The following is a 27,920-nucleotide window of genomic DNA, read 5'->3' as shown; positions in this document are numbered from 1 at the left end:
TATTCACAGCATGGCTAAATATATCTCCAGGTTCCGGGTGGGTGCCTGACGACTTGACCCTGGGGGCCATACAGGCAAGTGCTAGAGTGAGTCCAATCCAAGCTCAGTGTAGCTTGCTGACGCTGGGCTGAGCTGAGTTTAGGGCAGTCTGTTTGAATTGATTGTGGTGTTCTTTTTTCATCTATTAGACAGGTGGAGATGTGAATGAAATGTTGCAACATAAGTTAGCTACAACTATCAAAACTCATCGAGGAGTGCAGAAATTACTGAGAAATAGCTGCATGGCATGGTTGGTGTACGTTTTGTATTGTAGATAATAAGATCTTGGAGAGTTTATAGAAGTAGAAATTATATTCAAGTGGAGGGAAGAATTATTTAGAACACAAACAACAGTATGAATTGGCATTATGTACTAAAGTAACGTTAGCTAGCTAGTATCCTGTGCCAATGCTCATTGCCGTCACATTCGTCACATGACACACGTCACATGATACACGTCACATGATACACGTCACATGATACACGTGCATGTAATGGGTCATGCAGTATGGCCATGCAGTACAGCAGCATGGCCACCCTATCATCGCACACACACACACATGCACATGCTGGTCACACCGAGTGCAAGGCTGTGTGTACGTTGGCCAATGTCATCAACGTGTAGCGTGATCTACCCCATATCAAGCTTTAGTAAAAGTGCAGAACACGAATCAGAGACGGTTTGATAAACCACAATGCAACAGGGCCAGAATTTCTAGCCTAATACTTCTATATTTTCATCATCATCACCCTCATCATCGTTGTCATCACTGTCGTAGTCGTCACCGTCGTCATTTCCGTCTAGTCTACCTAGTCTAGCAAGGTCCTCCAGGTCCCAATCGAGCGGCGTCTGCGGCATGCTGAAAGCGGTCATGTCGTTGCAACACTCGTTTAGAATCGGCATGACTCTACCCTGGGCAGTGTTTGTTGTCGGGTCTGGGCAGTGCATCCGATGCTGTTCGTCCTCTGCAACAGTGCACACACAAACAGTTCACAAAATTCCCAACAAGTTGGTGTGAATATCTTGATAAGGTGATTTAACAAGAAATCAGGGAGCAGTTTTTCTTCTTTCCGTAAGTTTCCACTTGCATGTACTATAAAGCAAGATAAAGTTAAGCCTAATTCACACTTCATTACGTATATGGGAAACACATCACACCATGGTCACGTGGAGGGCCAAACAAGTAATGTTTAGCTCAAGTCAACTTTTTCACAATGCTTCCCGTACGCGACATGAAGTATGAGTAAGGCTGTAGAACGACAATGGCGGCGCAACTGTTCCCTGTGCTCTGACAGCAGTTGCCGCAATGCCAATGACAGCAATGTCAAAAGGCGCGTGAAACTGCTTGCGCCTGAATCATGACCTGCCTGAATTGCTGTGAAATCATCACCGGATACTGTTACAGGATCATGGCAGAGAGTGGTGACCCAAGACCTGAGACCTGCCTTGTGAGCCTAGGTAAATCAATGCTTAGCAAATCACGTAGAATGAGTTGCAGAACACAATAGCACCACTGCACGTACATGTATTGTATTGAATTTTGTGGACGGGGGAGAACTCACCAAACTCTACGCGAACCACGTTGGAGAGTGGCGACACGTTGCCAGTCTCATCCAGCGCCTTCATGGCAAAGTAGAAGACGTTGAGCTCCTTGGCCGGGGCACACACACTCACCGTCACCTGTACCTTGACCGGGACCATGTCGTTGGTCTTGGCAGTCGGGTACAACAGTGGATCCGGCGCAGTCATTACCAGCGGCGCCATGCTATAGTTGAAGGACATGTCGTCGTCCAGAGACTCAAACATACCGCTCCACCGCAGGTCGTAAATCATGGCTGCAGCAACCAAGGACACGCACACAGTGGGTACACAATTTACTCCTACACCTCATTTAAGTCCAAGAAAGTCTCCACATCAGCAGCTGGATATGTGTGCCGGTAAAACAGTGCAGTGGACCTAACAAGTACGTACTCAAGTTCTCAACATCGACTGTGGTGAAGTAGTTAGTGTCTTCTGCCTCAGAACCGAATGGTTGCAGGTGCAATCGATTATAGTTGGGACTCTTGCAAGGTTCACACATCTAGAACAACTGATAATTTGGCTTACATCATCTCCCTACTTTAACAAGCTCTTCATGCATCCTGGCTACACAGTTTGGTCATGCAGCAACACGCGCCACGCAGCATGTACAAGTTCAAGTGATTGGTAGCTTACCATCTCCCCTCTCCATGTCATCGCCAGTGGTACTGAACTCCAACGTCATTGTGTACGGGTAAACCGCAGAGTCGACACTGACCAGCTTCAGGTCATTGACCATGGCCGGCGGTACCATGTCCTTCTCCAGGATCTGCATCTTACCCAACTCAAAGCCAAACACGCTGAAGGCGCCGAGCGACAGGTGCCGCTCGAAGCAGCAGTGGTCCATGCCGGTTGCCATGGTGCGGTCGTCGTCCGGATAGTCCATGCTCATGCCGTCCATTCGCTGGTCGCTCTCCTCGCCGGCGTCGTCCATGCGCTTCGGCGCGTTGCGTACCATGGTGATGATCTCGTCGTCATGGTCTAAGCCGTCGTCGGAGATCGATCGCCGCTGGCATGTGGCCTTACAGTGTACGTTGTACTGTCCATCTCCCATGTACTGCGAGAACGTAGCCGAGTACACGCCGTCCATTTTCAAGTCGTCGTCACCTGTACATGTATGCAGTGGTGGTGGTGGATGGTGAATTGTTGGCGGGCACAAACCAGCAAACAGGAATAGTGAGCATAAGAGGTCAAGTTGCCGAAAGGCAGAGTCGCAACTATATGTACACGAATGGGCCACTTATGCCATACAGCTAACAGCACTCATGCCACTTGTAATTATACAGACAAGTGGAATTTGCCATAGCTACCTCCTCTTGTCGCTTTCGCACATGTTGGTTGTCCACACAGCAAGATACACGTTACACGGAAGTACATGTGCATGCTTTAGAAGGATACACGCTGAGCATGCACATTATGTGTACTACATATACTACCAGGACAGAAATACAGTAGACAGTAGGCTGGTTTGCTGCAACTTCTAAATTTCACAAAATGTGCAATCAACAAACAGCATTGTACTGCATGCACCAGAACTGTTGTCAACAATGCTTACCCATGCCATCATCGCGGAGCATGACCATCGCCGGCTCACTGTTGGGCCGCGTGACTTGGCACGTCACCAGGGCATCCAGCACTGGCATCATGCACTTGCTGACCTCCACCATCAGCAGCACCGGCTCTGGGTGCACGACGGACATACTACTCAGGTGACCCTCGGCCTTGATCGCACAGCGCTCCCGCCTCTCGTTCGTCCCCACGTTTGTCGTGAACGTAGCGGTGGTTTCCATCCGGTTGCGAATGCACAGGTTCCAGTAGCCGGTCTAACGAGGAGTCAAGCATGGGCAAAGCGGAACATCCAACGTATTTAGTCTGAGGTCAACGGACACCAGCAGTCACAGATCAGCTAGGCCAGTGACCAGCAGTCATGCACCACAGATCAGCTAGGCTAGTGACCAGCACGCAATCATACATGCAATTATCACGGGAACATCAGGACAGTGTGCCAACTTTTCACAATTACGGAGGATGCTTTGTTTTAAGCACGCAACAATTGGAGAGCGAAATATATGACCCATCAACTGCACAAGTTAGCAATGACAACTACACATACCTACACGTACCTACACAAACAGTTCAGGTACTTACAGAAGCATCCACCACGGTCATACTGCTCATCATGAGATTGTTATCAAGCTGATAGTTTGGCCCGTTGCTATGACGCAGGTGCATGGAGGACGGGCTGGTAACGTAGAACAGCTTGTTAGCCACGTGCTCCGTCGTCTGAGAGTCCCAGTTGACGGAGAACTGCGTGTCGACGCCGATGTCCGGGTCAATGCACACCTTGTGGCAGACACGCTGTCTGGCGGCGACGGTGGTCATCTGGAAGTGAGGACGGATCACCTTCGGCGTGGTGCAGTCAGCCATGGCTGCGTCGCTGGCAAGCTGAACAAAGAGAATCCAGGGATTAGAAAATTGTATAGAATACACATGTACTAGTATCCAACACCGGAAATGATTTCGGTGAACCAGCAGACATTTCAAAACATCGTATGTCTACTGAAAAGAATCGCAATAAAGAGAACATCGATGCGGGGATTGACCGCTGCAAACGGGACCAACATGGCCGCCCGGCATGGTCATGTGGTAAATGTGCAATAGCAGTCTACATTGTATTCGCCAACTCAGCGCCAATAAGTTAATCTGTCCCGTCATCTAGGAGACGACCCTGAATCAACTGGCGACATTCCCGGCAAGGGCCTTATCAGGACCTAACTAAAGCCCGCTCAGTCATAATTTTACCACTGTTTGATGACACATTCAGGGCCTTAATTAAACCCGTCGAATGTACTAAAACCTTACTCAGGGTTGATCACATTACTGATACTGCTTACCATATCTCCTTGGTTGCAGGCACTTCCCTCGGACAGCTGACTGAGCTGCAGCAGTGGACACTTGGGTGCATCGTCGTCGAACGTCAGTGCGTTCATCTGTATACCGTTCTGCTGCAGCATGAGCAGCATGGACCTGGTCAGCTTCTGCGGCGTCGTCTCACCGCAGTCGGAAACGACTGTGATCCGCTTCTGCTGGCACGTCGGCTCGGTTGTCAAGACTTGAGCAGCTCGCTGCAGGCCCTGAAAGAGGCTAGTCTTCTGCAGCAGAATTTGATTGTCCGACGGCAGGGATCGCTTCAGATGCTGCTTGTAGTTTCCATCTGCAGCTTGCAAGCCGGCCACAACCGTGGCCTGTTCGGCAAACGTGACCAAGCCCATGCGCAGGGACGACGTGGCACGGTCGATGACATTGGCCACGGCCTGGTTCACCTCCATCATTCGCCCTTTCATGCTTGCCGAGACATCAACAGCAACTACCTCGCATCCACCAAGACACTTGCGCACAAACTGCAAGCACAGAGAAAGAAGCGGAGACGTCTAGTGAGAATACACTGCCACAAGCTCTTGATGTGCAGGTACTCGACAGACCTCTGGGTGGAAGAAAATCGGTACTGCTGCAAAAATAACTGAAATTCCTTTCGAATACGCTGCCTCATGCACATTGGTCTCACCCCAGAGCTCTATAGGGTCTGTGGGTCCATGTCTACTCTATAGGGTCTGTGGGTCCATGTCTACTCTATAGGGTCTGTGGGTCCATGTCTACTCTATAGGGTACACGGTGAGCTACAATGACACCCATAGCCTGGACAAGGACACCCATAGCCTGGACAAGGACACCCATAGCCTGGACAAGGACACCCATAGCCTGGACAAGGACACCCATAGCCTGGACAAGGACACCCATAGCCTGGACAAGGACACCCATAGCCTGGACAAGGACACCCATAGCCTGGACAAGGACACCCATAGCCTGCACAAGGACACCCATAGCCTAGACAAGGACACCCATAGCCTGGACAAGGACACCCATAGCCTGCACAAGGACACCCATAGCCTAGACAAGGACACCCATAGCCTGGACAAGGACACCCATAGCCTGGACAAGGACACCCATAGCCTGGACAAGGACACCCATAGCCTGGACAAGGACACCCATAGCCTGGACAAGGACACCCATAGCCTGGACAAGGACACCCATAGCCTGGACAAGGACACCCATAGCCTGGACAAGGACACCCATAGCCTGGACAAGGACACCCATAGCCTGGACAAGGACACCCATAGCCTGGACAAGGACACCCATAGCCTGCACAAGGACACCCATAGCCTAGACAAGGACACCCATAGCCTGGACAAGGACACCCATAGCCTGCACAAGGACACCCATAGCCTAGACAAGGACACCCATAGCCTAGACAAGGACACCCATAGCCTGGACAAGGACACCCATAGCCTGGACAAGGACACCCATAGCCTGGACAAGGACACCCATAGCCTGGACAAGGACACCCATAGCCTGGACAAGGACACCCATAGCCTGGACAAGGACACCTATAGCCTGGACAAGGACACCCATAGCCTGGACAAGGACACCCATAGCCTGGACAAGGACACCCATAGCCTGGACAAGGACACCCATAGCCTGGACAAGGACACCCATAGCCTGGACAAGGACACCCATAGCCTGGACAAGGACACCCATAGCCTGGACAAGGACACCCATAGCCTGGACAAGGACACCCATAGCCTGGACAAGGACACCCATAGCCTGGACAAGGACACCCATAGCCTGGACAAGGACACCCATAGCCTGGACAAGGACACCCATAGCCTGGACAAGGACACCCATAGCCTAGACAAGGACACCCATAGCCTAGACAAGGACACCCATAGCCTGGACAAGGACACCCATAGCCTGGACAAGGACACCCATAGCCTGGACAAGGACACCCATAGCCTGGACAAGGACACCCATAGCCTGGACAAGGACACCTATAGCCTGGACAAGGACACCCATAGCCTGGACAAGGACACCCATAGCCTGGACAAGGACACCCATAGCCTGGACAAGGACACCCATAGCCTGGACAAGGACACCCATAGCCTGGACAAGGACACCCATAGCCTGGACAAGGACACCCATAGCCTGGACAAGGACACCCATAGCCTGGAGAAGGACACCCATAGCCTGCACAAGGACACCCATAGCCTGCACAAGGACACCCATAGCCTGCACAAGGACACCCATAGCCTGGACAAGGACACCCATAACCTGGACAAGGACACCCATAGCCTGGACAAGGACACCCATAGCCTGGACAAGGACACCCATAGCCTGGACAAGGACACCCATAGCCTGGACAAGGACACCCATAGCCTGGACAAGGACACCCATAGCCTGCACAAGGACACCCATAGCCTAGACAAGGACACCCATAGCCTGGACAAGGACACCCATAGCCTGGACAAGGACACCCATAGCCTGGACAAGGACACCCATAGCCTGGACAAGGACACCCATAGCCTGGACAAGGACACCCATAGCCTGGACAAGGACACCCATAGCCTGGACAAGGACACCCATAGCCTGGACAAGGACACCCATAGCCTGGACAAGGACACCCATAGCCTGGACAAGGACACCCATAGCCTGGACAAGGACACCCATAGCCTGGACAAGGACACCCATAGCCTGGACAAGGACACCCATAGCCTGCACAAGGACACCCATAGCCTGGACAAGGACACCCATAGCCTGGACAAGGACACCCATAGCCTGGACAAGGACACCCATAGCCTGGACAAGGACACCCATAGCCTGGACAAGGACACCCATAGCCTGGACAAGGACACCCATAGCCTGGACAAGGACACCCATAACTAGTTAGCCGCTGACCTACCCTGAATGTGGGTTTAGGTACGTTCTGCCAGTGTAGTCGCATCGGCCGGTTTCGGTTGCAGCAGAAGTCCTGGCTCTTCTCGAGCACCTCCCAGACGCTCTGCCGGTTGCAGCGCTGGTTGTGCGAGTTGGCCGCCAGCCTGTTGTGCTGCACGCTACGCCTGGGATCGGATTTCTCGCAGAAGTGGACGATCTGCATGCAGGAAGAAAATATCACCAACAACACAGTACAACTATAGTAAGAGGAAACCCACTGGTCACCGGTACAAGCTCGTGTTGTCAACTTCAAGAAGTCTATAGTACGAGTCTTCCAGCAACTCAATCACACGGAGTCCAGCTTACCCGTGTACTCCACCAGTAGTCAAGTGAACAGCAACTTGTTCCATGGCGGTAAAGTCCGATGATCACTTCTCACTGAAGTGCAGTGCTGCTAAATGAAATCCAATCGAGCGAGTCGAGTATGCGCCGGGCGCTATGCAGCGCTAGACGGCCTGCCCGGACACTGGGATGTGAACCGGCGCAGAGCACAAACTAAAACTCGTGTTCGGATTTCATTGAGCAGCACTGTACTTCATAATACTGAATAGAAATTAGCGGTAAACCCGGCCATTGCAAACCCGGCCATTGCGTGAAATCAGCCGCACCATCACTCCTCATTGCTGTCTCGGCCGACCCATTCCACTTGAACATCACCACCATAGCGAGGACAATTCCATTGAGGTATTTGATGTTGCAGACCCTCCAGACAGCTGTTTTTCTCCAACAGAGCTTGTCAACGGCGATAGTAGATAATGCACGATTCAGGTGCATGAGTTATGTTATATGACAGGCAAAGCTGGCAGAATTGCGCCTTTCTACATAGAATTGCGGCATGCTTAGGAAACTGAGGCGTGAGGCGATATAATATACAGACAGTTCTAACAGGGGTGATACTGCAAGCGCGCATTGCTGGCACATGCATGATGGGCATGCAGCGCTAGTTTCCATTCACCTGGTCTTGTCACGTCGCTAAGCCTGACCAGTACAACCACCAGCCTCTCAATATTCGTATGTACGACGTGTGGCAACTAAGACTAAGTAGCACTGTAGTCTGTATCTCCTCAGTACTGTCAGTACCGTCAGTACCGTCTGTTGATTGCTATTTCCGCACCAGTTCTAGCACTGCATGCCATGTTCCAGCAGTGCGGGCTTGCAGTGTCACCTCTGTTAGAACTGTCAGTTAACATCTAACACCAAAGCTGCCTAAGGCATGCCACACTTCTATGTAGAACGTGCAACTGCGCCAGTTTTGCCCCATATAACGTCACAATGAATCATCCATCATCTACTACCTCCATTGAAAAACTCGGTTGGAGCAAAACAGCTCTCTGGAGGGTCTGCCATATCAGTATACCGACAGAGTTGTCCTCGCTATGGGGATTGGTAGTGACGTTCAGGTGGAATGAAGCGTTGCGAGAGACCAATGGGGAGTGGTGGTGCAGCTGACGTGTTACAGGTCGGGAGGGGGCTCAGGTTGCCCGCCGGTGTATAATGAGTTTTAATGACCAATGTTGGCATATTTAATTTTGCAGACAGCCGCTAGGTCGCATGAGTTGAGCTCAGGGTGACTGGTCGAACTGATTACACAGAGGCAGGGGAGGCAGGTAACTTACTTTGACAGTGGCCAGAAAGAGTGCTTGAATGACAAATACAATAATATAGTTTTAAAACAGCCTTCCTCCCACGCTCTATTTCCTTTCTTACCTGGTCTATTTCCTTTCTTACCTGGTCTATTTCCTTTCTTACCTGGTCTATTTCCTTTCTTACCTGGTCTATTTCCTTTCTTACCTGGTCTATTTCCTTTCTTACCTGGTCTATTTCCTTTCTTACCTGGTCTATTTCCTTTCTTACCTGGTCTATTTCCTTTCTTACCTGGTCACGGAATTGATGCCACATGAATGATGCCTGAGCATCGTGTGTTTCAAAGCCGCTGTACCGACCGGAGAAGCGACTGATCTTTGGTTCCACCTTCACCGAGCAAGCGGATGGCTTTCCGTCCGCACCGTAGCCATACACAGATTGGTAGTACTCGTCACCGACGCCATAGCGCAAGTGAGCAAACTCGTGCACGATCATCTTCTCTGCCGGGCTGGCCTGGTGCTGTGTGTGCGCCATAACACAGTGAACATACACAGCAAACAGTCATTCAGGACTCAGTGGATCATTAACTATAGCACAGCACGCCACCGGAGAGGAAAGATAAGTAAAAGGCTACTAAAGCACAAATGAAATACTTCGAAGTACCAGTATAGGAATGCGCAAACTAAAGAAGATCTAGAAGTATGGCATAGAAGCTATTCAAACGACGTCAGTGTATGCTATGTATGATTTGGCAAGCCTGTGCTTGCACATACATGATGTCATTCAATACAAAGTGCTTACGGATAATGACCCTGCGGCCCGCATTAGCTGCATTATCCTATACTGGCTATAGGCCAAGCGATTACATCATTCAATGTGTTCTGTATGGAGTGACACCACAAGCACTAGCTTGTCACCCCATACAAAGCACACGATGATGTCATTTGCATACCCTATTTACTGTAGAAAATATTGGTTCAGGATTACAAGTACGGTCTTGATGGTAGTTAATTAAATGTACTCACGCTTGCAGCGGCTATTCTCGAGGCAGTTAGATGCATGAGCATTCCCTCCTCTCCGCACCGTCCCGGCACAACATACGCACCGTGAAGTTCTCGTCCTCGGCTGTCCACTCGCGGCTGCCTGATCTTGATCTTCGCCCGTTCGTACGTCTCGCATTGCTTGGCGCATTCAAAGCTGGGATCTCCGCGCCACGTGTCGGGCACGACGACGGTAATGTCACCTACATACGCACGCTGCTTGGTTGCCCGGTACAACCATTGAGATGCCAGCGTGAACTTTTCCACAATGGCCTCCTTCAAGTCACGATAGTCATGGCGATCGCCGCGTGACCGCGTGCGCAGGACGTCGTCATTGATTCCCACCATCCACGAGAACCGTCCATTATTCAGTTGAATAGAACAGCTTGCATGCACACCACTGTGGCTGCATAATGCCACACTGAGCAGCACGACCACCGCCGCTATTCTCTGCATGTAGTAGGTGGCACGCATTTTTGGAAAATGCTTGTGCACTGCAGCGCACACCTTCTCTGCCCGCGCAGTTGCACAGCGCCTGCGCTTTACAGCGACTCACGACACACTCAAACACACGAACTCTTCCCTCAAAGCAACAAACTTTACTTGTCCGAAATGAATCTCCTCTGGAAGCCGGCTCAGCTCTCTTGCGAAATATTTCCGCAACGAATCGGCTTCAATTGTTGCTGTGTATGTATGTAGCCAGCAATGCAGATTCGACTCCGCTATTGTCCGCCAAATTGGTACAGATGAGAAGTTTTCACCGCAGCAATTTGTAGAAGTCCGAGAACGAGGAAACTTGTAGCGTTCGTGATGAGCCGAGCAAGGAATTACTGCAGAACACCAAGCGAACCTGTGCATTTGAAGACAATTGAACTACTAGTACTACTAGGCTGATCGTGAACGAACATGCCGCTGACTGTTGGCATGATGCAGCAGGCTAGCTACGTGCTTTCCTTGATGGGGCCTCAGGCAGTGACAGGGAGAGAGAGAGAGAGAGAGCTACGTGAACCATGCGAACCCTACGAACAGAGAGAGAGATGCCGTCGTAGCCAGAACTCAACAGAACAGAGCAGCTAGCTGTCAAGTGTCATCCGCGATCCGTGTCAGTGTGTCAAGGGACGATGAAGCCGCGAGTGTGGATTGTGGACAGATGAGTGATTGTGTCGCCAGGCAAATGCCACGGCACGCATGCAGGACTCTATTCCTACAATCATAATCATTAGGCGTGAATGCCTACGTGCAGCGCGTATGAAGAGGCATCGATAATTTTCAATGACATTATCATGATTTTGTCCTGACACAAACGAGAGGATTCACACCTCTCGCCCAGCACTTCCTTCGAGTCCTAAACATCGCTTTGACCAGAACGCCCTCATTTTCGGGAATGAAAGGCCCGTAGCGGTGGCCATGAAGAGGCTATTCATTTCTGGCGCCTGGCCCGGAAGGAAAGCCCTTGAAGGCGCTGTGACCTGCGCCACGGGCACTTGTGGCCCTGCATCACTGTCATCAGACCTTTCATTTTCACCTGGGTTCCGTGCCATTCTGGTAGCAGGCGCTAGGTGCTGACTGCTGACTGGGTACTCCGGCCGGGTGGTGGCAGGTCAGTCACAAAGCTAAACTGGAGAGCCTGTACTGGCTGTAGATCTACATGTATACAGTACATTCATTAGTCATTTTTACATACTCATACTCATAGTCATACGGATAGTCCGATTGCCAGTATTCGGGTGGAATGCATGTAAATAGTTCAAACAAATAAACATCAGTACTTGTACATCTCGTGAGGGGACATGTTTTATAACAAGTCCCCTCATGAGAGATAACAATGTTACTATGATGCTTCTGGCACAAGGTTGCACTGTATTTATACTCCCCAGGGGCGTCGGACACCGGTACAGTCACTACGGTATTGACCGTACCACTTTTTGCCCCAAGTACCCTGTAAAATCAATAAAATGCACTGATCTGGGCTCTAAATTTCCAAAAATGTCTTCTCAGCAACCCCTCCCCCACGAGTAAATTGTACTTCAAATGGCTGACCGTACCACACTAAAATACCTTCCGACGCCCCTGCTCCCATTCCCAATAATTCATTGCTGCGACAGTGCTTTGCTGTAGCATATCACTGCGTAGCAAGTTGTGTTGTGTACGGTGTTGTTATAAGTAAGTAGTTAGTTGTACTGTGACAGTTATCATGGTTCTATACATGATGATTGTACAGTATCATGTAGAATCTACCGCAGTTGCAGGCCACAGCTTCTACAATCATGTAGGCTAGAATTATTATTAGCTACAGCTGTACTACTACCCAGGATGAAGAACATGCCATGCCAATATTAGTATTACAGTTACATGATGCCTTGCAGCAGATATCTAGTACCTCAATTAGGTGCCCCCTTACTCACCCCGCCCTTCATCAGTAAGCACCTCTCACCCCCCCCCCCCACCCACCCGGGGGGGGGGGGGGGGATCCGGCTTGAACCCCACCATACAGGTTTCTGGGCCGTTTAGTTGTGATTTGTCAGATTTGTTTACAGTGAAACATGAAAGTGCAAAACTCAGAACTCACTGACGTGTAGGAGCTGGAGAGAGTCTTTACTAAAACAAGAGTCATAACATTGTACTATTGATAAACAGTGTCGTGCCAGACGCCAAAGCACGGGAAACAGTTGATCCTGCTGTGAAGCCTGGGGCCATCCGCCTGGACTGATATCCAAGCAAATGTGACAATATAGCTGAAGTGAAGGCAGGCAACTTGGTAAGAAAATCTTCATTCAAGTTATGAGTTCCTGACTAAAGTGTTGAAGTAGGCAATTGAAAACCCTGTGTCACCAGAGTTATTCGGAGAACAATGGCACAATAGCACTGATACAGTCATGATCGTTACACTTACAGTGCTGTGTCAGTCTTGGTATGTCAGTGACTCTGCACCCATACACACTCAGTGTGTATGGCCTATGGGTGCAGAGTCATGCACTGGATGCCTCAGGCAGTCAAAATCCGAAGTGATAGGTCACCAGTACAGCTACAGCTACACAAGCTTACAGCATCATGCAGTTCAGCACTCAGTCAGTCAGTGACTGTTGACATGTCCCTGGCACATCCCATGGCCCTGCACTCTGCTGTTTCTGATTCCAGTAACGAAGTGCAGTCACTGTGCAGAGATATGTGAAATCTCAGGACAAAATCGACATGATTGTTATTGTATCTGGGGGCAGCTGGTCTCACAAGTAATGTTACTCCGTGACCGGATCAAACCAGTGTATTTTCGGACTACTGTCGCCAGACTGCATTATCAGCCGGGTTACTTTGAGGTAGTTTATTAAAAAGGCAGTGGTTCGCTGCGGGTGAAAAGGCACAATTACAGACTGGTACATAAATACTGAAAGACAAGGGCACCTTTAAAGCTTTGGAAACTAGTACATGTATGAATTTTTATTCCGCAGTGCCAGTATGATACCCGGACACGCATGGAAAGGCATGCATCATCTCTGCGTTGTCGAAGAAAGTCGCTGCACTAGAGAGAAAGAGAGTCTGCTTAAAAAGAATAGGTACAGCTCCTTTGCTGCTGCCATGGTTCATACCGTCAAGCAAAGGCCGTATCATCCACCGGTTTTGATCCGCATGTTCTCAGTCATATGGGCCCCTATTCTCCCCGCACCGTTGGTCACACAGGAATGCTCCGGGCTGCACACCGGCTATCCCGAGATATCAGTGAAAAACTTTTAAAATCAACCAATGTCACTTGTTTGGCTCATTTCAAAGACACCCTGCATGCAGCAACCCAATCAGCAAGGACTATTAACGTTATGATACCAAACTGTGCAGCTCACTGGTGAATTAGAGAAGCCGAGCATTGTGAATTTGAGCTTACCAAATCCTACATTGAAAGCATTGAACTGCCCTTAGACTCTTCGGAGGCACATCTGAGCATACACACGCACACCCACACCCCCCCCCCCCCCCCACACACACACACACTGGGCAGGCACATTCTGATATTTGCACAAACTAAAAGGGGGGGGGGGGAGGGGGGTAGTTCAGATAATTGCCATTAGATATCTGCTGCCATGGTGCATGCATACAAATACAGTGCAGGCAGGCAAGATAACACGGTCGCCAGGCCAGGTCTCTGGAGACGTTGTGTGTCTGTGTGCGTGGTGAGTGTTTGCATGTGTGCACAATGATGATCAAGATCATTTGCAGCCAGCAAAGTCTCTTGATTGCAAAGCAGGGCCTGCAGGCATGCCCTTTCACCAGAGTACAGTGGCAGGCAATTTGTCACCTGCATGGTGCACGTGTGCACGTGTCAAATCAAGCCAGACAACTCGAGTCTATCTAGGCTATGCAGCACTGCTATCTTGTTGATTGTGACAAGGTGCACCTGTCAGAGGATAGTCATGTACTTGACACTGTAGCAGATAATGATGTGCACGGAGGCGACGCTGTCAATCAATGACTGTTATGGTCAATAATTATTACTCCATGTGCGTGCAGCACCCAGTGGCTACAGTACATGCCAAGGATATTACGTACACAACATCAACACCAGTCAATGATGTGCAGCACAAACTCCACTTACGGATGCGGACCGAATAGCGATATTAGCATCCAGGAAACGGATCCGCATGCCCACACACAGGTCACAGCAATTGTTTGCAGTGGCAGTGTATAAGCCGGTTGGGATTGCAATCCGCCCACAGCATGGGCACCTGCTCACAGTGCAATACATCAGACCTCGGTGGAATGGCTTACAAGTCACAATGCTTGCACTCTCCAAGTACAGCCGCAGGCGCACCCCAAACCCACTCACTACACACAGCTATTCCTCAAAGGCAATTGAAGGAAAATCTGAGAATGACGTTTTCATAGCAAACCAGTTACAATGAGCACGGAAATAGCTAACAGTTGGGAAAGGGAAACCCCCAAGGATACAATTAGTCAATTACTGTGGTAAAGCTGATAATGGGCACAGCCCAATGGCAGGGAGCTATCTACAATGTACATGATATCGATCAGGGAACAACCCGTGCAAGCACGCACCCTGATAAAGATGAATTTGTAACTCAAGTTGAAATATAACTCCATCAAGTCCGAGAAGGTACTTTCATCAATCCAGCAAGTACGGTTCCATCAGTTGTTCAGTGTGACGGTTCCATCAGATGTTCAGTGTGACGGTACCATCAGATGTTCAGTGTGACGGTACCATCAGATGTTCAGTGTGACGGTTCCATCAGATGTTCAGTGTGACGGTTCCATCAGATGTTCAGTGTGACGGTTCCATCAGATGTTCAGTGTGACGGTTCCATCAGATGTTCAGTGTGACGGTTCCATCAGATGTTCAGTGTGACGGTTCCATCAGATGTTCAGTGTGACGGTACCATCGAGCTGCTTGCGGTACGGCTCAAGACAAGGCCGTACTTCTTCGCTCAGGAAGCGTTCCACCTGTACGAAGTGGCAAGATGAGAACACACAAAGCAATGATTGCCAATGCATGGGTCTAAAACCTTGGCAGGCCACGTGGTGCAAGCACGGGCTGAACCACACGGGCACTGTCACTGTGTGTTGGACAGTGGGTTCAGGGAATTGTGCCGGAACACCGAAGGCATGTGCATGTTGTTGATAGCGATGCAGCTACGAGAACGTGCCTCTATGTACTGCCACATGTGCTGCATGTGCTGTTGCTGGTTTCATCTACTTCTGACCACTATCACCACAGTCATACGAAATTAACAATGCATTGGCAACTGGCCACACTCCCATACAGGTGAAGAGAGGGGTACTATCATACAGGTAAAGAGAGGGATACTCTCATACAGGTAAACAGAGGGGTACTCTCATACAGGTGAAGAGAGGGATACTCTCATACAGGTAAAGAGAGGGGTACTCTCATACAGGTAAAGAGAGGGATACTCTCATACAGGTAAAGAGAGAGGTGCTCACACACAGGTAAAGAGAGGGGATCAATTCAAAAACTTATAAAAAAAGGCTGCATCTCAGGTTTCCTCACCTGTTCCTTTGCCCGGCCCGTGAACGTCACTGGGTCTAGAATGGCATCGAGCCGGGGCAGGACGGGTGCAAAGTATTCACTGCTGCGGATACGCTCCACCAGGTCATTGTCTTTGCCGTGCTGCTTGACCTGGGCGGCTGCCTCCTGAGAGAGAACGCGGATCTGCTCGTGACATTCCTGGAGAGCAGAGACGGACAGAGAGATGAGGTCATGAAATACTGACTCTGCATGTTAGGGAATAGTCCCATTGACTTGCTCTCCACGGTTAGCTATACGTTATAGTGCATGTAAAGATAGTAGATAATTGAGGAGAATACGGTAAGTTCCAATGATGAAGATGCCCATACACAGCTTGCTGGGATGCAGGGAACATCTTGTGTTTATCTGTCGGGCCGATCATAGCAAAGTCACAGCGCACATAGCTTCACAAAGTCCATGGCTACACAGACAGCTTCAAAAATAAAGGGATTGAAGATTTTCCGTGTAGCCAATGACTTAGTGCAGCTGTGTGTGCTGTGATTAGCTATGATCATGACAAGGCCACAGTAGAGTTATGCTATATTAATTAGGGCTGAAACGATTATACCGAATAATCGAGTACTCGTTTGATAACTCTAACGATCGAGCAATCGTTTAGATTACCGATTACGATTATTTGCGTTTTTTTTAATTTGTGTCCAGAAAGTACTGTAAACCCTCGTTTTGTGAAGTTTGAATCAGTTTCCGCTGGGAGTATGCAGTTGCCAGGGGTATGGTTCATGTTCTGAGGTTAAATTGACTTCAAAACTGCCATGTTTCGGAGCTACCCTTTCACTAATGCAGATTTGTTGGTATTATGAAGGCATAGTTTGTGGAAACAGAGTAAATGTTTGCACAGAATTATGACACTATTTGCTAACGATTATAATCGATTACTCGATCGTTAAGCTAAAGAGTTATCGATACGTGAAAATCCACGATCGTTTCAGCCCTAATATTAATTAATATTAATATTTACCTGTTGTCATTGTACAAATAACAGCACACACACGTGAAGTGACTCAAGTCATAATTATCTGCCCTCATTGCCACTGACCCGGACTAAACCATAGAGCCCGATCGCTCGGTTCCAGAGGGGATTGTAATTTATAGCACGGTACTGGAGTCTTGAAACCAGAGGCAGGGCTCATGTTCCAGAACAAGCATGTGCTGGCCAGTGTCTGTATAAACCACCTGGGCTCAACAGAGAGCCTGAGAGGGGCCTGGATATGATTTAACTCATGTGTGTAGGCACTAAAGAGACTGGAGAGCTTGATCATGGACAAACACGTACCTGTCGACTTGCTCCGGTCTTGACCATCTCCATGATGATGCTCTCCGTTGCCATGAAGGGCAATTCCTGCAGCACATGCCTCTCAATCACCTGCACCCGCACAACCGAGATAGAGAACAGCCTGCTCTGCAAACTTACTAGACACTGTAAAACGATAAATGTTTGCGGTGCTTAAATTTCGTGTTTTCATGAATTGGGCTGGTTCACGACGAGAAACTTTTGCAATTCTATCTCTTCAGTCGGATCTTGTACTGTCTGCAATCAATGTACGGAGCAGTTTGCGGCGATTTATATTCGCGAATGTGTGATGGTCGCGAGAATATCGAAATTTAATCTCTAGCAAAAGCTTCTCACTTTACAGTCGTCCCCATGCACAGCTGCAGAGTTCACTACCTGAGAACGCCCGAAGCAAAAAACTGAAGAGCGATACAGCCAGCACTGCCAGCACCGAAGAACATGCATGCCACGTGGCAGTCAAGGACAATGAGGCGACTGTCAGTCATACCCAACACATCTCTTACCTTTGGGTAAACCACCAGACCTTCACAGACATTCTGCAGGGTGCTGAGGAGCACATCGGCGGTCAAGAAAGCTTCTGGAATACTGATACGCCTATGAGAACACAGCAAAAACAATACAGGTACATGTATCAGAGACAGAGCACATTGAGCATGGCAAAGGCAGAAAATACTGCCAAAGTCTGCCAGCACTTTGCTGATGCTATACAAACTAATGACAATGAGCATATCCCTGAGTGATGCCAAACCATTTCAATTACTCTGCTAAGACTTACCCATTGAAAGCTCAATCAGCTGTAATCATGTTGACACGACAGCAAAGGTTTTATTGGCACACTCTCAGCCAGTAGGTACATGAGTAGAGGCTACAGGGTGCAGGGGGGAGAGCAGGGGATTGTAAGCTACATGTACAACTGACCTGTTGGCACTGTCGTCCAGCGTCCTCTCCAGCCACTGAGTGGCATTGGTCTGCTGCGCGTTGGCTACGAGTGCCATCAAGTGCCGCGCCAGACTGCAGCAGCGCTCGCTGCGCATGGGATTGCGCTTGTACGCCATGGCGCTGGAACCTATCAGTTCAACCAACAGCACAAAGTAGCACAGGAACATGGAAAACAACGTTCACACACCGAAAGACGCACCAGAAAAATTCCTACCACATTTCGCTGAACAGCAAAAGCCTCACAAGACAATTCAACATGCCAGTATTGAATGACAACACTGACAAAGAAACCAGAGTTCATTTTGGCTTACCAATCTGATCCTTCTCGAACGGCTCTTCGATTTCTTTGTGGTTGGCCAAGAGTCGGATATCTGTGGCCATCTGAGCAGAGAGAGAACAATAACCAGTACGTCGCAAGAGATGATTTAAATCACAGTGCATATCAAGCTTCCATTGCAAAATAAATCAAGTCCAGAAAGTGCTAATTCACACAGGCCAAGACAACCAGACACAAACGCACAAACACGGACACACATACATACAATCAAGAGTACATAACCCCCCAAGAGTGTGCAACTGCCTGCACAACCTCTATACAGTGTTGTGATGGCAGAACTTCACATCATGTGACATGGTTCAAATGGTTACGCTGGCAAACATTGCAAAGTGACCACAAAAGAGTTGAACCCAGAGCAGGGTTGCGTACAACCCTGCATTTATCATGCACAGGGCGTAACTAATGTGTGCGGGTTCGGCATATGATGTGAAGTTCTGCCGTCGCATCCCATAGCTGGAGTTGCACGCTCTTGGGAGTTATATACTCTTGATACAATGTACTGTACTTGTTGCAAAGGATACTCCAATATACACACCGCCATATACATGCTGTAGCAGATCTGTGGTTTCAGGCTTTACGCCAAAGCAGGGCAATCGGGTGTTTGTTTACCTTGTGAATGGACGATCCCAGACTGGCTAGGTCAGACAGGACAGCAAGATCCACTTTCCTGGGGTATGTTTGACCAGTGATGATGTAGGCTCTAAATAGCACCAGTCGTTGGTAAAGCACAGACAAAGAAAACAGTGAAGATTAGATTGAGTGCAAAACGAAACAAAGCCAGCAGGAATCTAAGACTAAAGGACATTCTCAATGTTTCGCTGAATCAAAACTACAATCATTACTAGTATGATCACAGGGAAGTAAAGTTAACAAGCAGCCAGGAAAATGTCTCTAAGCGCAGTACTGAACTGTGAACGACCCATTCAGTGACGGAATCAGACTCACCGCTCAAACCCGGCCTTGGCGGTCACTCCAACGTCGAGCTTCTCAACCTACACATAGCATACAGCAGAGCAACGACACAAAGTAACAAGTATATTAGTTGCGTAGGTATTAGACGAGGCTGTGAATAAACTCAATAAATTTCGACATCATGCGGGATAATCCAAATACCAGAGATGGTAATCAATGACAATGCCTTCTTGACAGCTAGTGTGGCCTTGAGCAGAGCAGGGTAAGGAGTACAGAACTAGCAAGAGCAATACGCATAGACATATATTTTCAATGGAAGGGTTAGTCGCTACTTGATGAAGACTTGCTCTCACAGATTATTTTAAACGGGCACAGGGCTACGACTGGTCACGATGCCCTGACTGTATTGAAGTATGGTACCGGTATCTGTTATGTCAGGTGTGTTCACTGGTACATACCTTATCATGGTCGCCCTCGAAGAGCTGCAGGAAACTGGCCTGCGTACCGGTGGTGCCCTTGACGCCACGGAAGCGCAGAGACTTGCGGGCACGCTCAAGATTGGCCAGGTCGGTGACCATGTCCTGCAGCCACAGGCAAGCGCGCTTGCCCACCGTTGTCAGCTGAGCAGGCCTGCCGCAGTGTACACACGCACGTTGGGAGCAGTGGTTAACAAGATGCCGTGTGCCAGAGCTATAGATCACTGTTACCGTGCAAAGTCAGAGCTACTGCTACAGTGTACCTGTAGATGTGTGCAATGTCAGTGTGTGCGTGTGTGCGTGTAGGCCTACTAGTAGTATAATAATTATACTTCGAAGTAATACAGTATCACTCGGGCTGTGCGGCTGCGGAGCAATTTGATACACTTTTAACAAGAGAATAGCACTTTTCTAATTGTCCGCAAACTCCAACGCAGCCACTTACACATTTAGGAAACTTCACTTCTCAGCTCCAAAAACGGTCTCTTCACTGCGATTAAAATTAAAATTAAGATTTACATTTACATTATAGGTTGAGTTGAGAAGTGAAGTTTCCTAAAAGAGAATAACAGCCGGTACACAATGTTGTCAGGCCTGTCCAGTACAAGTGTGTGCCATGCAGAAGCCTATGCTTCAAAACAATGGTGCAACATGACGACACAACACTTGCTACGTACTGGAAGTGAGTGTAGCCCAATGTGGGCAGATTCCGGTGCTCCTCGGCGAAACGTGACAGACGATCAATACAGCGTGCAACCTACAGACAGAACACAGTTGACACGAACACAGTAGAGACACACCACAGCGATGAACAAAGATGAAAAAACAACAGAAGGATGTGAGCTTTTTGAGACACACATCTAGACATACTTGAAAGTATAAACACGGTTTCATGCCAAGAAGAAGCCTGGTAGCACATATCTCTTGCCACTCGGCTCAATACTGGGTCCAGCAAAACAAAGAAGATACCAACTCACCTTTGGTAGCAAAATGTCCAGTCCATCTCTCATGACAATGAGATCCTGCGCATGGAGAAGAAAACAACATACGAACACACCGTGCACTAGTCAAAAAAAGATAACTGACGAAAATAAACATCGTAGACGAAGCAGAGCACAGAAAGCAATGTGCCAAATATGGGAAGATAACACAAGGTGCCACTTTGACCGTCAGACCATACATTTGTGGGTCGAATTCGACCCCTCTTTTGAAATACTCGCACTGGAATGATTTTTTAGGCACGATAGAAAATTTACTATTGATTCGGTCGCGAATTTTCCAGTCTTTCTGTTGCAGAAATCCGCGTTGAGCTATGATGTAGTGGAGCAGAGTTATCTAGCGCTGAGTACTACACGCTTGTCACTTCCGCTGCGCTGGGCGCGCGGCTGATGTCTCACGGGATTTCCCCGTTTCTTCACGCGCTCTGTGACTGTTGCACACGACCAACGTATTCCTCACGAAATGCTCGATCTCTAAAAAAAATTGAACACTCTACGATGAAGGAGACGGACATGGCGGAGTTTTGAACTTGTCATTTGCATGCCTGGCGTTGAGACGACGTCGCTGCGTTCCAGCGCTGGTTGTGTGACTGCTGAGGCAAAGAATGTGGTACCAGGGTGCTGGTGTCGTCCAGAGCTTTCCAACGAGCTCAAGATTATAAAAATCGAGTGAGTACAACTAAAGTTATGACCTGGCAAAGTTGAAATTTTCGTTCGGCGTTTCAATGGATGAAATTTATATGACGGTGAAAGGGTTAACCTTAAACATCAGAATGCGGTACCCGAGTTATGCATCATGATAAATGCACCGGTGACCCATATCAGCACTCAGAGCACAGTACTGTAGCAGCAACCTAAACTCTTAACACATGTTCTCTCTCTCTCTCTCTCTCTCACTCTCACTCTCTCTCTCTCTCTCTCTCTCTCTCTCTCTCTCTCTCTCTCTCTCTCTCTCTCTCTCTCTCTCTCTCTCTCTCTCTCTTTCTTTCTCTCTCCCCCCCCCCCACACACACGCACGCACAGACACAGACACACAGACACACACAGACACAAACACACACCGCTAGCACCAAGTTTCAAGTTGCACATCTATACTCGTACACACCGTGTTGTCGCCCACGTAGCATGACGTGGCACCGAGGTGAATGATACCGCTAGCGCTGGGGCAGCACATGCCAAACGTCTTCACATGGGCCATGACATCATGACGGCACTTCTTCTCTTCAGCAGCAGCTGCTGCAAAGTCGATATTCTCTAAGTTTGCCTCCATCTCCGTGAGCTGCTCATCGGTAATGTTCAAGCCCAGTTCCTGCATGGAAGCATAATTATAGCCACGTATAGAAAATGATCTCCCAGACTCGGATGCACCCAGTGAGTGTGTTGTAGGTGCTCAAATGCCACACGGGGGCAGAGCTCAGCACTGCACAACACAAAAATTAATGGTCTGTTGTAGAAAACGGAATCAACATTTTCGAAAGAGAATAATCTATTGCACTGTAGAACGGCTAATTTTAGCAGGCACAAATTTTAGCGCTATCTGAATCTGTAGCAATTTGCGATGAAATAGTTTAGCAATCCGAGGTTCAGAGTTATCAAAAAATCTTTTTATTACTTAAAAATATATATTATTCTTGAATAATTTGCAGGCAACCTGCCTACACTCAAGAGAGCAGTGCATTTCACACAAATCCATTAGAAGTATCGTTTCAACGTTTCGATCTTCATGACCACCATCAGGAACGAAGTGGACATGGAAAAAACAGCAGTATAAAACAAGGAAACAAAGCGCGGTACCTAGTGAGAGCGTGTGTAGAAAAGTGCAAAGTACGTCGTGGCGGGTGCATTACTACATGTACATGACAACACAACCACAAACGGCGAGGAAAGATATTGCGCTACAGCATGCTTGTATCACTGCTGTAGCGCAATATCTACTCTGCATGCGATAGTTGCAGATATCATGCTGAGCAAGTCCTAGCAGAGAAGAACGTGCCTAAGAAGAGTAGGTTTAACGATGTGAATAGAAACGCTGCACTGGCTGTGCGGCTGATTGGACGTGGACGTAGGGCGCTGCAGACAGTGTGCTCAACTCTGGACATGCCCCCTCCTATGAGTAAGAGCACGTTTGACGGACATCGCCATGCGTTGCACACTGCTGCGAAGGAGGTTGCTGAGAGGAGTATGAAGAATGCAGCAGAAGCCGTCCTTGTGAAGAGAGCAGATGATGCCGATCCTGCAGATGTCGCGGTTTCAACAGATGGCACTTGGATGTGACGCGGTCACTCATCTCTCTACGGTGTTCAGTCTGTGATCTCTTATGACACCAACCAAGTTCTGGACATTTATGTATTATCTAAGCACTGTAGTCAATGTGTTAGCTGTGTTAGGTACCTCCTCCCGTACAATCTGCAACCTTTCCCAAGCTGGCCTGAATGCACCCTGTACTTACCCTCGTACTCACCTTTCGTTCCGTTGGCCTGGGTAGCTACTTGCGCGCCCATATTTGCCATAGCTACCCAGGTCCTTTTATCTTGCTCTCTCTCTCTCTCTCTCTCTCTCTCTCTCTCTCTCTCTCTCTCTCTCTCTCTCTCTCTCTCTCTCTCCCATCAAGTAGTCTTTTAGTTCGGCTGTCTCTCCGTCTCTAATAAAATTAATGTCTTTCCACCTATCCGTTCCTGTGTCCGTTGTGTTTGGGAGTATGACTCATTATGAGGGCTCAAACGATTAGTCCGATTAACCGGTTGCAGACCGGTTACGAAGAATTAACGGTTAACCGATAAAGATAACGGTTACGCAGTTACTTTTCAGTCAATTTTTCAAGTATCAGGTCGTTACAAAGTGTGCACTTTCGGGGGCTGTCGCAGGCGTACGCAATTTCTGGGCTGTCAACTCGGTCATATCTGGTCTCTTGGTGTGAGAGTATGTATGAATGAGCATGCAAGAGAATGTACAAGTGTGCGTTGTACTGAATAGGGTACATTTTTTTTGAATGAGTATAGTCAAATATACGGTTAAAAAAGAGTCCGCAGGATTGCCGTGGCTTATAGGTTATAACCGGTTAACCGACCGTTAGCTTAGCAGTTAACCGTCAGGGGTAAAACCGTGACCGTTTGAGCCCTACTCATTATCACTACTCAACAGCTGGAAGAGTAGACATGATAGTAGTAGCAGTACCCGTAAGCAGTACCTCAAGTGCAAGCAGAGCCATAGCGCCGTAGCATGCAGTATCAACACATCTGCCTCGTCACCAGCCGTGGAGGCCAAAGCTGTAGTAAAGCTGTGGAAACGATCCGAGGACTGCAACAAGCTGCGCTATGTGACATGCATTGGAGGTGGAGACAGCAAAGGCTATAATAGAGTCGTAGTGTCTAGGCCGTATGCTGAGGTAGCAATTATTAAAGATTAGTGTATTGGTCATATTCAGAAGTGCCTCAGCAAATAGTTCCGAGATTCGAAGCAGCAACTCGGCTCCCAGAAGCTCTCTGATGGCAAACCTCTGTGTGGCAAGAACAGACTGACTGAAAAACATATGGATAGACTGAAGTGCTGTTTCGGCAATGCTATTAGAAACAGCGCGGGGAGACGTGCGGCTCATGTACAAGGCAATCTGGGCATCTGTGTGCCACCGTTCCTCTTCCGATGAGAAGCCGATGCATCCCTTCTGTCCACCTGGCAAAGATTCGTGGCGTGGTCGGCAACAGCGGCAAGCCGGACCGGACATCCAGTACAAGCATGTGGATGTGCTGCCGAAGGCCGTTCTGGACGCCATCAATCCCATCTACGTCCGCCTCAGCGACCAGGACCTGCTCCTGAGATGCCTGCACGGAGCCACCCAAAACACCAACGAGTGCTTCAATGGCACTCTATGGAGCCTCTGTCCGAAGTGGTCCTTCTGCTCTGCTGCTACCGTCAAGACGTCTGCCTGCCTTGCTCTTGCCGTGCTCAAGACTGCCCTATTAAAATATGAATAAATAATAATATGCAGGCAGGCATAGTGGGATGGTCTAAGACCATGATTGAGAAACAGAGGGTACCAGATTCAAGTCCTGCTTGGAAGCGGAAGGATTTTTAAAAAACATGGATGCAGTGAATGGGATTTTCGGTCTTTGACCACATGCTGGTGAGCTGATCTACTCACCTCCCACCGCTTTAGGAGCTGCATCTGCGCCTTGATCCTTGAAGGGTGGTGGCGTTCCTTCGGATGCGGAAAACTCGGCCTCTATAATATAGAGGCCGAGTTTTCCGCATCCGAAGGAACGCCACCACCCTTCAATTATAGAGAAACCGAGTCTGACGCGAACCGTGAAAAAAATAAATAATAATAATAATAATCAACGCAATAAATAGAGTAAGCTGCGCACTCAGTACAAACACCATAAGCAAAACTTGTTTTCATGTAAATAAAGAAGCTTGTTCCTAAACGTTTTCGTCGCCATCTCATCAGAGGATTACTGGCAAATCAACAATAGCTCTTAACTCAATATATATACGCACAATGCAAGTAATAATTTAGACCCTAACTAGCGCGATAAAATGAGAGCTGAAAGAAACATTACACCATTCAACGATATCAGGTGACAACAGATGCGATAAATTCACCACTAGAAAGTTACCATGCAACCACAAACGAGAACTACTGATCTAAATTCACAAACAATTTCAACGTAAACAAATTCTTTTTCTGCCTACACAAACGTTTGGTCTCGTTCACGTAGTCAAAGGTATTTGCGTGTATTGGAGTCTATCTACATTTTTACCACCAAGCCGATTTTGTGTAGGCAGAAAAAGAATTTGTTTACGTTGAAATTGTTTGTGAATTTAGATCAGTAGTTCTCGTTTGTGGTTGCATGGTAACTTTCTAGTGGTGAATTTATCGCATCTGTTGTCACCTGATATCGTTGAATGGTGCAATGTTTCTTTCAGCTCTCATTTTATCGCGCTAGTTAGGGTCTAAATTATTACTTGCATTGTGCGTATATATATTGAGTTAAGAGCTATTGTTGATTTGCCAGTAATCTTCTGATGAGATGGCGACGAAAACGTTTAGGAACAAGCTTCTTTATTTACATGAAAACAAGTTTTGCTTATGGTGTTTGTACTGAGTGCGCAGCTTACTCTATTTATTGCGTTGATTACATTTTTATCTCCACGGAAGCTTTTTAATAATAATAATAACAATGGTGTCAGGCGCACAATACCTGATGTCCTGAAGGCGAAGCATTGCAGTGCTAGCCAGTTCTCTGCTCTTGGAGCTCAGGAGCAGGACAAGGAGAGGCTCTACCGCTGAGCCAGGAAGGCCTCCAAGGAGCAGAAGCAAGGCAGAAAGCGAAGGCGTGCAGTACGGAATGGCCTGATTGATGCTTCCGCAGAGAAGGAGGGCGTTGTGTATGCTGTTGGTGCACTTTAGGTGCCTTTTTTGGCCTTTTTTGGGACTCCCAGCGAATCCGTTTGAGTCATATCTCCAGAATTATAAATTGTATAGTCATAAACATGAGGTTTATTCGCATCTACGTTTTCTCAGCTAGTCTGTGAACCTCAGAAATGGAGCAAACCTGTTTGAACTATTCAGTGTTTGGCTGTGTAAGGCAGCTACATGTGCGATGCTCTACTGATCGGCCGTGCTATAAGCTGATAATATAAGTTTTGGCTGCCTGGACGCAGGATTTCTTAGGTTCATCCTGTAGGTATGTGGTGTGCCTCTATGTGGATGCAGTTATTGCACCTTGTGGCACTAATGGCGTTGTCAGGTTTCTCAAACCGTTGTGGGTTCGCAAAATTGATTTTCGACGACTTTGAGGACGCCATAAATCTAACCGTGTTCCACCAGAGTGACTGTGATGATTTGTGGGGTTTGCTACTGGCATGTGCAGAAACTGACCAAAATTTCATTGAAAAATCATGTTTATAACGGGCGACATCATACTCCCCCCTCAGAATTTTCCCTGTCGTGAAAGTTGTTGCACTGCCCGATTCCATAACCATGATAACTTTATTATGCTCACCAAAATGATAAAAAAATGTTCGTAAATGTTTGCATTTTTTATCAATTATTTCAAGTGACAATGATATTTGCTCAAACCACTACAATCATGCAGATTTCACTGCGGTATACGTGATCATGTACATGCGCATCACTCTAGTCAAGGCGCAAATAATGTCCATGCCATGGAGAAGGTACAGCATGACTGACCTTCTCGACTTGAGCCAAATACAGCCAGAGCCTCCTCCAGGTGGAGAATTTCTTCATATCAGAGAAGTTGTAAGCCATTTCCGGGCTGGCATATCGGCTGGTGAGAGGGCTACGGTATTTGCTGTGGATGTCTGCCATTGCGATTATAAACAAGCAACACCAGTCTAGCTAAACTTAGTCTGAAATAAGTGGACGATGCTTGTCAGCTGTGGATTTTCTAGGCTTTCTCCGGTCGATCTTCCTCATTCAAAATCAAAAAGACATGCATGCATGCGGCGCGGCATTGACGCATAAAAATAATGACTGTATGAAGCATGCAAAAATAATTCATGATTTGTGGATTGCATGCACGTGCGCGTGGCGCAACGTAGACTACACGTGCACTGTCATCAAGAGTACATAACCTCGGGCCGGCCGGGGGGGTTATTACTCTTGCTGTCATGCATTGTTGTGCAAGCTTTGAAAAGAGTAAAAAAATTAATATTTCTGTCCCTGCACACGCGGTAGGCCTAGGATAGGCGGTACGCGGTCCGATCCATGATAATGATACGCCCACAAGGCCCTGTCCATCCAAGAGTACATAACCCCCCCCCCCCCCCCAGGGGGTTATGTACTCTTGGTCCATCCCGCAATCCCCATTTCAAGGCATTTGACTCG

The 27,920-nt window shown here is 48.2% G+C and overlaps 2 protein-coding genes across 2 annotated transcripts; both read right to left on the bottom strand.

The window, feature by feature from the left end:
* Positions 1 to 151: 151 nt before the first annotated feature.
* LOC135815735 (calcium-activated chloride channel regulator 1-like) lies at positions 152 to 11,065 on the bottom strand. The gene is made up of 9 exons (XM_065329072.1): positions 10,057 to 11,065; positions 9,323 to 9,550; positions 7,413 to 7,604; positions 4,513 to 5,019; positions 3,767 to 4,063; positions 3,174 to 3,441; positions 2,255 to 2,725; positions 1,603 to 1,875; positions 152 to 1,005 (listed from the first exon to the last, which is right to left on the bottom strand). The coding sequence occupies exons 1-9, from the start codon at positions 10,543 to 10,545 to the stop codon at positions 755 to 757; spliced, it is 2,976 nt and encodes a 991-aa protein (XP_065185144.1). The 5' UTR covers positions 10,546 to 11,065; the 3' UTR covers positions 152 to 754.
* A 3,845-nt stretch (positions 11,066 to 14,910) lies between these two features.
* Positions 14,911 to 27,494, bottom strand: LOC135815734 (adenylosuccinate lyase-like). Its single transcript, XM_065329071.1, has 13 exons — positions 27,264 to 27,494; positions 22,179 to 22,382; positions 21,053 to 21,097; positions 20,753 to 20,832; positions 20,058 to 20,229; positions 19,633 to 19,679; positions 19,297 to 19,387; positions 18,662 to 18,731; positions 18,330 to 18,477; positions 17,915 to 18,005; positions 17,394 to 17,483; positions 16,082 to 16,258; positions 14,911 to 15,516 (listed from the first exon to the last, which is right to left on the bottom strand). The coding sequence occupies exons 1-13, from the start codon at positions 27,399 to 27,401 to the stop codon at positions 15,430 to 15,432; spliced, it is 1,440 nt and encodes a 479-aa protein (XP_065185143.1). The 5' UTR covers positions 27,402 to 27,494; the 3' UTR covers positions 14,911 to 15,429.
* Positions 27,495 to 27,920: the final 426 nt, after the last annotated feature.

This window comes from Sycon ciliatum, chromosome 4 (assembly GCF_964019385.1).
Source record: "Sycon ciliatum chromosome 4, ocSycCili1.1, whole genome shotgun sequence".
NCBI classification, from domain to species: domain Eukaryota; kingdom Metazoa; phylum Porifera; class Calcarea; order Leucosolenida; family Sycettidae; genus Sycon; species Sycon ciliatum.
Note: the sequence above shows the minus strand (reverse complement) of the source record. Positions and strands in the feature narration are given on the sequence as shown.

Excerpts from the sequence above, each read along its gene's own strand:
- LOC135815735 (XM_065329072.1), bottom strand. The coding sequence starts at position 10,545 with ATGCGTGCCACCTACTACATGCAGAGAATAGCGGCGGTGGTCGTGCTG. Across the intron at positions 7,605-9,322 it reads GGCATCAATTCCGTGACCAG|ATCGTCCACTTCTGCGAGAA; the intron begins GTAAGAAAGGAA and ends TCCTGCATGCAG. Across the intron at positions 1,876-2,254 it reads TGACATGGAGAGGGGAGATG|CCATGATTTACGACCTGCGG; the intron begins GTAAGCTACCAA and ends TGGTTGCTGCAG.
- LOC135815734 (XM_065329071.1), bottom strand. The coding sequence starts at position 27,401 with ATGGCAGACATCCACAGCAAATACCGTAGCCCTCTCACCAGCCGATAT. Across the intron at positions 20,230-20,752 it reads TTGGGCTACACTCACTTCCA|GCCTGCTCAGCTGACAACGG; the intron begins GTACGTAGCAAG and ends ACACTGCGGCAG. Across the intron at positions 17,484-17,914 it reads GTCTGGTGGTTTACCCAAAG|GTGATTGAGAGGCATGTGCT; the intron begins GTAAGAGATGTG and ends GTGCGGGTGCAG.